The following is a 13,494-nucleotide window of genomic DNA, read 5'->3' on the forward strand; positions in this document are numbered from 1 at the left end:
TGCCCTGTCACCTAGTTTTGCGAGAGCCCTTTGAAGCTTTTCGCAGTCGGCTTAGGACTTAACAATCTTGAGCAGTTTGGTATCATCTGCAAATGTTGCCACCTCACTGTTGACCTCCCTTTCCAGCTCTACTCTCCTTTTGCTCCCACTCCAAAGGGCTCACATTTCATGCAGCAGCGAATCCCAAGGGACCACGGAGCACCAGTGGCTGACCACCCACTCCACTAGAGACTGAAGAGAGACCAAATCAGCAAAACATCAAGTGACCACCAGCACTGGCTGGATTTGAATCACCTAGCAAGGAATGACTCTGCATCCCCTTAAGTAAGCCAGTCCCCTAGGCTCAATATATATGAACTCTAGACACAACCGGGCATGGAACAAGACGCCAGTAATACAGGTAGGGCCTGTTCCAAAGTCAATTGAAGTTAAGGGGACTGGACACCTCGAGTCTCCCCCCATCCAGATGGCTGCTCCCACCAGTGGCTTATAGAGTCTCTCTCACTTTTGCTCTCTCCGGCCTCCTGCCTCTTTAGTGATGTGTATACAGAGGAACAGCATCAGCCGGAGAGACATGCCCATCCATGGCTCAGCGTTTGGAGCACCCTACCTGGGAGGGTTTCAATATAGGGTTGCTAGGTGTCCGGTATTCACCCAGACAGTCTGGTATTTTTGCCTCCTGTCCGGTAAAAAAATTCAGAAAATACAGGATACCTAAGATCTCTGGTATTTTCTGATTTTTTTCCCCGGGCAGGAGGTGAAAATGCCGGGCACCTGGTAACCCTGAAACACTCAGTGCCCGGCCTCCCTCCCCAAGGCCCCCCCACCTCCCAGCACCCCCGGCCCCATGCTTACCTGGTTCCGCAAAGCTGCCGGCACAAAATGGCTACCAGCAAAAAGACCAAGGGGAAGCAATGACTCCCCTGGGTCTTAGTGCTCAACTGCTCCCCTGTTCCTATCCCTGCACTCACTCTTAAAGGGGATATGCTGTTTTATTTTAAATTTTTTTTTTTTTTTGGCTCAACAACTTTGGTTTCCCCCCACTTTTTTTTTCTTCAACAGAATTTTTTCCCGGTGTTTTTTTATGTGGGGTGGGGGTGGGGGTTCAGTATTTTTGTTTCAACCATCTGGCAACCCTATTTGAACAGGGTTCACCCACCTTGTTCCACTTCTTCTGAGGCGGGAACTGAGCCTGAGTCTCCCACCTCCCAAGTGGATAAACGTTAGAAGTGGACAGCGTCACCTCCTCTTCTCCCCCGCAGTTTTGAAAGGGAGCCGCTCCCAGAGGCAGCCTCTGAGCACACGCCTACTGGGGAGGGGGCCTACCCAGGACGTGGCCCAATGTCTGGATCCCACAGCGCTCTGCAGCAGCAGTGGGAGACAGGTCTCAGGACCCCAAGAATGAGGCAGCCGTGGCCTTGCTCAGAGGCCCGAGCAAAGACGCCTGTTGAGCTTTTGCCCTGCAGACGTAGCTGCACATGCGTCTAGGAAAACGCTGTCCGGACACAGCAGATCTTACAGCCTAATTGCATCTGAGGGAGGCAGACTGAGTTCATGCAAAGACTACAGTAACCCGTGGAAATTACTGCCACAGCAGGCAGCTGAACCAAAGTGTGGGGCAAATTCAGCTAGGCACAGAGCTAAATACAGGATGCCCCAGTGGAGGGGTGCTAGGAGAGTTAGCCCTGTTCTCTTCTGCCCCTTCCAACGGCCGTTAGCTAGTTCCTGTCCCCTCCTACAGCTCCACAAAGGTACTGAGGCACCTATACCCCAGCCTCAGGTATTTAATTCCCAGTTTTAGAGTTTACTAGATGCACAAAACTGCCACACACCGCAAGCGCCATCTGGCACCATGGGGCCCGAACACAACACCGCCGCACAAACAGCAAATAACACCATTCCGCCCTCTTGCTTCCCCATCGCCTACTGCTCAGATTCTGTCCCAGGCTCAGATACCACAGCACAGCAAGAGCACGGAAGCATCACAATCTAGGAGCCATTTATTCGTCACGGAGTGGCCATTTAAAAACTACTTACAACCGGAACTTTAGTACAAAGTGAAAACTGTACACACCTTTCCCAAGGCGAACGGCTGCTGACCCTGCTGGTTTTCATAGCCCCAGGCAGAGCCCAAAGGTGGAAGTTTTGGTTTGGGAGCTGCCTGAGAGAGCTCTTTGGTAAGAGTCCCTGAGCAATGTTATGTGCCAGCTCTTGTACCTCCTGCAATAGGAACACACTCACCTATTTGAGATTACCCTCAGGACAGCTAATGGGGGTGGAGGGTGGGGGGTGAGGTGGGCGGGAGGAGAATTCCCTGGCACAACCCAGCCATTTCCTGCTCAGTGTTTTCCTGTAGGCTTGGCTCAAACTTTTGTTTGTCTTAACTGTGAATAATGGGGTTGATAAGGGAGAAGGAAAGGCCCTTCCCTTTGCACCAAACACAATCAGATGCAGCTCTGAACAATGCTCCATTGCCACTCTGACAAAGTTCCTGAGGTCATACGGATGGTCCTGATGGGACATGCTGAAAGTAGATCTTAGCCCATGGAGAGCATTGGGCCCACTTGGGCTAGTGTCAATCAGCAGCAATGCTCCTGCAGCCAGTGGATTTATACAGTATCAGAGGGCAGATTTGGGTGAAATTGAGATAAGGCTACAAATTACTGTCAAAAGGCCCTAAAGTTCAGCCCGCAGCAGGGCTATAATTCCCAGACTCCACACGGGAGAGAGAGCAATCTGACACGTTATGATTTGGTCTGATAAATATCTGGGCTCCTACACAATTAGACACAAGTTTCCAAAAGCCACCTCTTAGCAGCCCAGTGGGATGTGTCGACATAGACTGATTTGCTGAGGCCTGCATGATGTACTGAAAACACCCTCCCCTTCCCTCCGCTTTCCCCAGGAGACTTCCAAGACATGCTCTTCATTTCTGAAACCTTGTTGCATCCAGGCAGGGGATGTTACCTCAGGGGCATTCAGTTAATAGCCAAGACCTTCTCCCAGCTGACTGCTCAGCGCCTGACCCACGCTGCTGTACAACGCTGGCTTTCAAACCCTGTCGACACAGGCGGGTTCTGGCAGTTGCTCTAACTACAGACTCCAAAAGGACAGACATCAGGTCCCCGTGCGTAGGGCTCAGGAGGATGCTGGTGGAAATCTGTCACTCCCTGAGCCTCCCGGTAGCTCTTACGTGGCGCTCCGGGCTCCAACATGATCGGTATCAGCTTTTTCAACAGCTGCTATGGGTAAGACATGCTCTTCCATGGGGCTGCCAACACGGTGCTGGCAGTGGCAGCGGAACGTTGCTAACTATGATCCGGAAGGTGTGTCCAGGTAGTGCCATGCACAGGGACGGGGCAGGAGCTGGGGGAGCGTTAGTGGCAGGCACGGCTCCTCCATGAACAGTCTGAAAACAGTCTGAGAACAGTCTGTCTCCGGGCCAGTCCGGGTTGGAGTTCTCTCTGTACTCGACGTATCCTCCCCTTGAAGCCGAGGCTCCTCATTCTTCTGGCTGGGCTGTGAGGGTCAGCCCCTCACCATCCTGTGGGGTGACAGAGGGAAGCAGAAGCCCGTTACCATGAGCAATAATTAGAGATGGATCCAAAGAGGCTCCAGATCCAACCTCCTCCAGGGTTTGGCAGTGGCCAGATCCGGGAGTCTGCTCCAGACGTGTCTAGGACAATACTAGGGCAGCTCATCCTTTGCCTCCCCACGGAACCCAGCTCCCTCGCCCCGTGACAAGAGAAGGCTGAGCCTTGATCCTCTTGCCTGCTGCAGGAAGAAGCTTTACGCTCAGTCACGCAGGTTTGTGGACAGGCCCAGGCAAGGGGGCACCATGCTGTGTTGCTGACTTCCTGTACAGGTCAGCACTTCTCTGCCTCCGGTTCTCCATCTGCCGACGGGGGATGATGGAAGGCGGGACACCAGCTTGGACCAGGCCAGAGTTTTGGGGGGTAGAGTCATAGATTCTAAGGCTAGAATGAACGAGCGGGAGTAGCTAGGCCCCTGCCTAGCACAGGCTGGGGAGTCCTGGTTGTGCTTGTGGCGGCGCGTTTGCAGGGGTGATGCCGACGGGACGTGCCAGCACACGAATGGGTCGCAGCCAGAGCTGCTTGTGGCTCACAGGCCTGTCTCGGCTTGGTAAAGAGAGAGAAGAACCCATTTCCCCCTCACCACATCTTGGTAAAGATGTGAACCCCCCCAGGGGACTTCTGAGCACAAAGTCAGAGCTGGGGTCCATGCAGCCTCACCTGCTCACATCAGCTCCCAATATGCCTCAGTGACTTCAGTGACTTTCTGCCATCTTTAACTGAAGGGGATTTCCTGGATTCCCCTCTTCTCCTACCACCAGTGTTCCCTGTAAGCTGTGCGCTTGGGTGGCCACCCAGGAGAGATTCAAATGCCGCCCAGCTGATTAGCAGACCAACCACAGCATGTGTTCCTACTGGTGGTGCACATCCACACATGCCTCAGTGCACACAACAAAATGTATTCTGCACGTGGATGGAAACAATTAGAAGGAACATTGCCTACCACATGTCATTTCCTAGCAGAGGGGCTGGGCTGGGCCGAGGGGCAGGATTCTGTCAGGGAGGTCCTACGCACACCCCCAGTGGGTCTCGCAAAGTGAGCGCTAGCTACCGACTTGGTAGGACTGATGTTAACTCAGCTAGCTCCTCCCCCATGCTGCTGCCCCTCCTGCTACCCGTCTCAGTGTGCCATTGCCCCGCCTCCCAAATTATTCAGCCTGCCCCACCCCCTCCACCTCCAGTGCCTCTCTCCAGCTCCTGCTCCTCCCCCTCTCCTCCTCCTGGTCTCCTCTCCACCTCCCAGATGTAGAAAGGGGGATGCGTGAATCAGAAGCGCAGGGAAGTGTTAAGGGGCTGCCCATAAATTGCATAAGACATTGGAAGCAGAGGGGTCCTCAAGTCTGCAGGAGTGACAAGGGGGTGGGTGGGCCTCGACAAACCCCCACAGAATGTGTTATGCAGTTTATGGGCAGGTCCTACACCAGGTGGAATTCACTCCTCTAGCAGCGTGTTTCCTCTCTGGGCCACTTCCCTGAATCAGCAGAGGGCACAGGCTGCACGGGGCAGCCACATGATAACCCCAGGCCTGCAGGGCGTGGGCCAAGACTGGCTCCGGCATAAGGAGCAGGCCTCGCAGAGTGTCCCAGGCTGGGCTGCAGAGTTACAAGAAAGAAAACCCTCCAAACCAAGCAGGGGCCTTGACAATCGTGGGACAGACTCTGAACTTTAAAGCCACTTTTCTTTCTAACAGTGGGGGGGAGGGGAGCCTTTAAGCTCAGTGGGGCCAGAAGGGGGATTTTGCGTTAACTTCCCTGAGCTTTGGATGTGGTCCCAAGACTGGAGCAGAGGTTTCAAAGCGAATTAGCCGGTCAGGATACAATTCCCCCATCCGGAATTTAGCCAGGGACTGGGGGAACACCCATCCTTGCTGAACCTAGTATGCCAGGATCCCTCTCCCGTCCCATCCATCAGCCCCCCCGACCACACAGTGCTCCTAGCACCCTGGTGGGGCACCCAATGAGCACAGACTCAGGAGGAGTTGCCCATGCCATGTGCCGAACAACTCTCCCTTCAGCCGGGCTCTCTGACCACGTGCGGCCAGGCCCGGCCCCGGGGAGCTGAGGGGAGCCAAGGGCGCTGCAGAATAGCAGCTCAAATATTCCTTGGGAGGCTCCTTGCCGATAGAGAGCGAGCCAGTCGCAAGCCTGCCCTTGGGGATGTCTGTAGAAGGGGGAGCAGGGAGAACCCCCGTCTAGATCAACCAGAACCGCGCAGGCGAGGGGGCTGTGGATAGTCAGGGAACGCAGGGCCCGCCGCACGTGGGGAAGTTATGGGCACCTCGCATTACCTGCTGCAACTCAGACCCCAGGCCCAGGGTTTCATAGACCACATCAAAGTGCTTTTCTGGGAGGGGCGGAGGCTGCTCCTCTTCTGGCTCTCTGGAAGTGTCCGGGCTTGCAGGCTGCGAGTGCCCGGGGGGCTTGGATTTCTTACACACTCGGGCGTACATTGCCCGTAGCTGCCGCTCCCTTTCACTCAAGGACTCGTCCGCGGCGTTGGCCTCCTCAAAGGTGAGCTCCTGCCACCCCTCAGGGGACTCCCCGGGGCCCCTGCTGGAACGATCAGCCATAAGCTGCTCCGGTCGCGGCAGCGTGTCTCCTGGTTCATTCTCCTCACCCCCAGCAGCAGCACGGCCTGAGTTCACGTTAGGCTCCTCTGCAGGGCCAGCACGTAGATCTGACGAGCTCCCTTGGCAGCCACGGATTCCTTTATCCCGGATGCTCTCATAGATTGGACCGTACGTGTCCAGACCGGAGCTAGGCTGCTCTGCGATCATTACCTGCCCATCCCCAGCCACTGGGAGCTCCCGGCGCTGCAGAGACTCTGGGGCCGTCGAGGGTTGGGGAGAAGCTGCTGGAGAACTGCTTCCCAAGCTACCTAGGCCCAACGCTCTGGATTCTCTCTCCTCTCGGCAGTTTGCCAGTGAGGAGCCCAGATCTTTTGGGAGGGTGGAAGCTCCTGGCTGGGGACGGGAGTTTCCAGGGAAGCCGTTCGCCTGCCTTTGGGCATGTGCTGCCGTGTCGCTGGGCACAGAGCCACCTGCCGAGAGAAAAGCAGAAGGGAAGACTGAGCCAAAGGCAGGCGCCTCGTTTTAATTAAGCGAAAGTAGGACAAACGAGGCAACTGCCACAGGCAGCAAACGATCCAGATGAGCACTGTGCTGGCCAGGTAGCGCGCGCATTGCAGCATGTAACTGAGCGTGGTACCCGGAATGGGGTGTCTGCACCCTGATGCCCCCATGCATCACCACAAACTCTCCAGCCCCTCAAGGATCAGTTTCATCTCCCCAAGCCAGTGTTCTCAAAGTTGTGCTCTGGTGACCCCAGGGAAGCTGACAGCCTGCACAGGTGTGTAGTGGGGCGGCAACATGCTCCCGGAAGGGGCGGGGCCTTGGGTGGAAGAGGCGGGGCTGCAGGCAGCCAGCCCTCAAAGCTGCACGGAGTGTGTGGCACAGAGCTCCAGCGGTGATTTAAAGGGCCCGGATCCCGGCTGATGTTGATGCCGCAGTGGTAGTGACAGCGGTTGCGAGCCCTGGGCCCCATTGAATCACCGGGCCCGGGGGCAACTGCCCCCTTTGCCCCTGCCATCAGCAGGCCTGGCTGACCCCTTTCACATACCCGCCTCTGAGGCCAACCCCTCTTATAAAAACACTTTTTTGTGTTTAACCCTATTTTAAATGCTGGACGCAAAGCAGCGTTTCAGGATGGAGGCTGACAGCTCACCACCCTCGTGTAATAACCTCACACTCCCCTCGGGGTCATGACCCCATTTGGGAACCCCTGGCCTACACCCTTAGCAAGCCTGAGACACCCTGGATACGTACGTCCGAGGGCTAACCACCGGGGTGCCAAGCCAACTCATCCTCAGCACACGTCAGTCCATGTGTGTCTAGGATGCCAGGGAGTGATGGCTGTAAAGGTTGGCAAGATGCTTAAGCACAGCTCTGCACTGACTCAGTGCAAGCCAGTTCCACCGTCACATGGCTGAGCACGTACACGCACAAAACCAGAGCACTCAAGCGTCCCGGCCGACATCAACCTTCCTCGCTCAAAGGCACAGCCCTGGGCCCTGGGTGAACACACACAAATAAATGCCCTGTGCCAGAGATTCGCCACCTCTTCCAGGCCAGGCACCTGCCCCAACCTCAGCCCATCTAACTGGACCCCAGGGGCAGCGGGTACGCTGAGCACCACCCGCCTGGCCCCGCCCACACTCCGCCCCCAGAACGCCTACAGTACTGGGGCTCTACCTCACCATGGTTCTGGGAGGGAGCAGCTTGGCTCCTGTGGGGGGCGGGGCCTGGGCAGAGGGGGCGGGGCTGGGGGTGGGGCTGGAGGCGGGGCCTGGGCAGAAGGGGCGGGGCTGGGTGGGGCTGGAGGCGGGGCCTGAGCAGAAGGGGCGGGGTTTGGCTAGGGCTGGAGGCGGGGCCTGGGCAGAAGGGACGGGGCTGGGGGCAGGGCTGGAGGCTTGCCTCCCCCAGCTCTACCTTCACCCACCGCCCATGCTGGAATCCCCATCTGTGACACCATGTGCTATGGGTGACCCACTACTATGGGTCAACAACTCTTCAGGCCTGACATACTCACTGCATCTAACACTGCCATGAGGCTACATAAGCACAAGGGACCCGAAATGCATCCCTGGAAGATTCAGAACTCACAGGTCACTAATATTATCATGTACACACGGGTAATGTATGCAAAACGACAAACATATGCTGAACTTATGTTCTTAGTACCCCTAGACCAGGGGTGGGAGATAATTTTTGATGGGGGGGCCACTCCAAGATTTTGGTAAGTGGTCAAGGGCCGTACTTTATGGGGTCAGGGATGGAGGTTGGGTGCAAAAGGGAGCTCAGGGTAGGAGACTAGGGTGCAGGAGAAGGTGTGGGGTCTGAGAGGGAATTTGGGTGAAGGAGAGGAGTGGCCTAGGGCAAGGGATTGCGGTGCAGGGTCCAGAAGGGGATATGGGTGCAGGAGAGGATTATGAAGTGGGGGGGGGGGGCAGGGTCTAGGAGGGAGTTGGGTGCAGACGGGGATGGGGTGCCAGAGGCAGGCTTTGGCCAGGTGGTGCTTACCTAAGCAACTCCCAGCCAGCGGCACTTTCAAGCAGCCCCCGGCTGGCTGTTCCATGTGGCTCTCTGCACTGGGGGCAGGGGAAGCTTCACACGCTGCTTCCACTCCCAGCAAAATCTCTCAGCTCCTATCGGCGAGTTTCCGATCAATAGGAGCGAAGAGATTTTGCTGGGGGCAGGGGCAGCGAGGAGGGAACAGCCAGCTGCTTGGAGCAGCGCTGTTCCGTGCTGCAGGAGCGGACTGAATGAAAAAGCTTGGCGGGCCAGATCCGGCTCGCAAGAGGTATCTTGTCCACCCCTGTCCTAGACAACCAACGTGGTTCCACCTTGTATCTCCCCAGGCCAGGTGTGACCAAAGACAAAGAAAAGCTCATTTATATGCAAGGTCAGCAAAGCCTTCAAGAGAATCAGCAGGGAGAGATGAATACTTAGCAATCGCAATGGGGGAGGGCAAAGGCACCCCAGGGCGACTCCCTGGCTCTGGAAGAGGGGTGAAGGACCCTTGGGAAGAGAGTTCAGCAGCTCCATTCCCGCGGGCGAGAAAAGGCTGGCCCTGCCGCACTTTTCAATGAACGCACGCCAAAGAATTATTGGGCTATAGGTGGAGACAGGTGGCTTGAACTGAATCGGCTGCTTATATTGTATTATACACGTGCATGGAGTAAGGTCTTTAAGGAAAGTTTGTGACTCGCTGGTGATTAATCATAGTGTCATAGAACACTAGAACTGGAAGGGACCTCGAGAGTCCCCTGCCCTCATGGCAGGACCCAGCACCATCTAGACCATCCCTGAGAGGTGTCTGTTCAACCTGCTCTGAAATATCTCCAGAGATGGGGATTCCACAACCTCCCTGGGCAACTTATTCCAGAATTTCACCACCCTGACAGGCAGGAAGTTTTTCCTAATGTCCAACTAAACCTCCCTTGCTGCAGTTTAAGCCCATTGCTTCTTGATTAATATCATTGTGGAAATGTCTTGATTCCCACTCCAGGAGGAACTGATGTTCTGCTCCAACCAGAGCTTTTCTCCCTGGGAAGGCAGCTATCTACCTGCCTTCAGAGGAAATGAAGCCCGGGGGGATCAAAACAATGGAGGCCGGATCTACATCCGAACCAGCAGGGAGATGGGAAGTCCACAGGAAGGGAAGGGCAGCTGGAAGTCTGTCTGCCTCCAGGGTCCATGAACTCTGGGAGATGGGAGCAGAGAGAGTCAGGAACTCGGTAGCCGTCACTCAGGGCATTAAAGGGGCCAGAGCTCTCGGAATCACAGAGCCCTGGATCGTCCCACTGTGCTTCAATACGGGGGTTTCTCCACACTCAGTTACACTTACGAGCTGCAGTGTTTTGTTTCTTTCCAGGAGCGACACACTGAATAACGGCTGGCAGTGTTGCAGGAGAGGGCTGGGCACTGCAGGGAGATGTCTCTGGGGGGACTCAGGGATTGGGGTTGGTCGTGACCCCCGAGGCAAGGTCTGGGCTGGAAGAACACTGACGCGTTTGCTGGCAAGGCAGATGAGTTGGTGTCACATGGCTGAATGTGAGCCAAACTCTGCCGTAGCACCGTAACTCAGTCCAGGGAAACTCCGTAGATTGTTAGAGGCAGAGGACAGAGCTGGGGTCACTGCACACAGTAACTGGCAGTGGAAGCCAGGGTCAGTCCTGCATGCTGGCAGGCTGGGGGTTGTCCTCCGGGCTGCGAATGGCCACAGGCTGGCATTCAAGGGACCCAGAAGTTGCAGGGCAGGCAGCAACACCACCACCTACTGGTCTGAGTTGAACCCCAAAGTGTCATCCGCCCCCTGTTTGCACTACTGGAAGGATGGGGGGTCATGCCCTGACACCCATTTGCAGGGCTGGGGGGTATGGGGCCTAGGGAAACCTCCCCCCAGGTCCTGCCCTGTTCCCACTCCACCCTGTCCCATTCCATCCCTGCTGCACCCTTCCCCCAAACCCAGCCTCTGCCACACCCCTTCCTACACTGGCTCCGCCCCTTCCCCGGTCTCCCGCGCAACGTAAACCGGGAGATTACCAGGGGCCAGACAGCAGCAGGGATCGCCCTCCTCCTCACACATTCACCATGGTGGCGGGAGCCAGAGCAACTCGTAGCATGCTCCTCTCGTGCCTTGGGGTAGGGGGCGCCTGGAGATGTGGGGCACCACGGGCGGGGCCAGGGTGGCAGGAGGGAGCAGACGGGTCGCTCCAGCTCCTGCCGCTGCGGTGAGTAAGAATCTAAGAACATACGAACACCAGAACAGCCAGGCTGGGTCAGACCAAAGGTCCATCCAGCCCCATAGCCTGTCTGACGACACAGCGGTCACTTGGCTCACTGATGGGGGGGGAAAGGGGGCAACTGCCCCAGGAGCCGGCGATGCTAAGGGGCCCAGGGCTCCTAGCCACTGCTCCTGCTACTGCGGCTGCCACCAAAACCCCGGGCCCCTTTGAAACACGCCAGAGTGGTAGAGCGCCGTGCCGGGCATTTCGCAGGGCTCTGAAAGCTGTGGAGGGGGTAGCACCACCACACAGGCAATTCAGAGGCTGGCTGCTCCTGCCCTGCCCCTTCCACACCAGGCCCCCAGGGCAGAGTCGGCCCCCACACACCTTGCTCTGGGGCCCATGGTAGCTGTCGGTCCCACTGTGCACAGGGGTATATTTCACCCCTTTTACGTTCATTTCCATGGAAGAGCCAAATATGCAAAGGTCCCAGGACAGAAAGAACAGAACCAATAACGCTCCTCCAAAAGGTGATCCCATGCCCGCACTGTGATAGCCCCACAAATCAACAGGCATTAAACAAGGCGGCTACAGATTCGGTCAAATTAGGTCAGCACTCTATAGAATCTCACCACCAGTTCCCAGCTGCCCTTCCATGAAGCAAGGGGACATAGAGAGTAGGAGACAATCCCAATCTGCTCTGAATACAGCCTACCCTCTGCAGAGAGCCAAAACTCACCCGTTCTTGGTTCTGGGTAACAATAACACAACAGAGTTCAGAGCAGCCCTTCTGTCCGGGTTTGGCTGTTCCTTGGATTCCTCCCTTAGGAGTGCTCAACCCACTACCTAGATCCTCTTTTTGTGGAGAGCCGTTACAAGCTTTCTCAGATCCAGGGGACAAGCCACCTGCCTTGGTGAGCAAGAAGAACCCACTTCACCAATTCCTGGTGGGATCAAACACCCAACAGTAGGGAAGGGATGTTTCAGGCAAGCTCTGCCAGCCCATTACATACACCACAAAAGTTCCCTCTACACTAGTGCTGGGCAATAAGTTTTGATGGGGAGCCACTCCAAGAATTTAGAAAGTGGTTGAGAGCCAAACTCTTGCATGATATGAATGGAGGAGCTGCAGGGTCTGGGAAGGAGGCTGGGTGCAGAAGGGAACCTGGGGTAAGAGAGGGAGTTTGGATGAAGGAGACCCTGGGGCACTGGGGGTGTGTCTAGACTACATGCCTCCTTCGACGGAGGCATGTAGATTAGCCAGATCGGAAGAGGGAAATGAAGCCGCGATTAAAATAATCGCGGCTTCATTTAAATTTAAATGGCTGCCCCGATCTGCCGATCAGCTGTTTGTAGGCAGATCGGGGCAGTCTGGACGCGACGCGCCGACAAAGAAGCCTTTCTTGATCGGCACAGGTATGCCTCGTGAAACCAGGTTTACCTGTGCCGATGAAGAAAGGCTTCTTTGTCGGCGCATCGCGTCCAGACTGCCCCGATCTGCCGACAAACAGCTGATCGGCAGATCGGGGCAGCCATTTAAATTTAAATGAAGCCGCGATTATTTTAATCGCGGCTTCATTTCCCTCTTCCGATCTGGCTAATCTACATGCCTCCGTCGAAGGAGGCATGTAGTCTAGACACACCCTGGGCTGGAGTGCAGGGGGTTGGATTATGACCTAGGGCAGGGAACTCGGGTACAGGAGAAGGTGCAGGGCCTTGGGGGCTGTGAGCTAGGGCAAGAAGGGACTGTGATCTGGGGCAGGGGATTGGGGTGCTGGATCTGGGAGGGGATATGGGTACAGGAGGGGGACAGAGGATTTGGGTATGTGGAGTAGGGGGCAGGAGTGGAGGACAGAGGAGTGGAGGGCAGAGGGTTGGGGAAGGGAGAGGCTGGGGCGCCAGAGGCAGGATCTGGCCAGGAGACTTACCAGCCAACAGTGGTTCCTGAATCAGCCTCCCTGCCTGTCCCACCCCACACAGGCTGCAAGCCATGTGCTCTGGAGCCCCCTTGTGCCTTGTGGGTATCTGTTCTTGAAAAAGACATCTCCCATTGGCCAGTTTCTGGGCCAATGGGAGCTGTGCAGGGGGCGAGAGCAGCTCCTAAAGCTTTCCCTCCTTCCCTCCGGACTCAGAGTTTTTAAAGAAAAAACACCCCACAGCCGCGTTTCTGAGCGGTGTGCAGATGGGGCGAGGCAAGCAGGGAGCCTGCCTGGGGCTCTCTGCCGCATCCACAGGTTGGATCCGGTGGCTTGGCGGGCCGAATTTTGCCCAGGCCTGCTCTACACCAACAGAAAGTGGGGATGTTAGAATCAATTAGAAATTTCAATGAAACCTGTTTATTAAAACCCACCTAGAATCTCTATTTTTAAAGAAATAAAAGCCAGGACAAACTCAGGGCCCAATAAATATAGCACTAAGAGGAAGACTTGCCTAGTGGTTACATCACTGAGTCCGGCAAGAGCTGGGTTCCATTCCTGGCTCTCCAACCGTTTTCCTTGGAGACCCTGAAGTAAGTCACTTAATCCATCAGTCCCTTAGTTCTAGAGCTGCAAAATGGGAATGATGGGAACACTTCCTTTCTTCCTCTATGTAGGGTGTAAGATCTTTAGGCAGGGAT

At 55.9% G+C, this 13,494-nt stretch overlaps 1 protein-coding gene across 1 annotated transcript in view; it reads right to left on the minus strand.

Annotated features, from left to right (window-relative positions):
- Positions 1-845: 845 nt before the first annotated feature.
- LOC102462815 (uncharacterized) overlaps positions 846-13,494 on the minus strand; it is a 70,290-nt gene continuing 57,641 nt past the window's right edge. The window contains exons 5-6 of the mRNA XM_075923288.1: positions 5,881-6,632; positions 846-3,544 (exon numbers count right to left, since the gene is read on the minus strand). Of these exons, the coding sequence (XP_075779403.1) occupies positions 3,503-3,544; positions 5,881-6,632 (794 nt within the window). The 3' untranslated portion in view covers positions 846-3,502. The remainder of the gene's footprint in view (positions 3,545-5,880; positions 6,633-13,494) is intronic.

This window comes from Pelodiscus sinensis, chromosome 3 (assembly GCF_049634645.1).
Source record: "Pelodiscus sinensis isolate JC-2024 chromosome 3, ASM4963464v1, whole genome shotgun sequence".
Taxonomy (NCBI): domain Eukaryota; kingdom Metazoa; phylum Chordata; order Testudines; family Trionychidae; genus Pelodiscus; species Pelodiscus sinensis.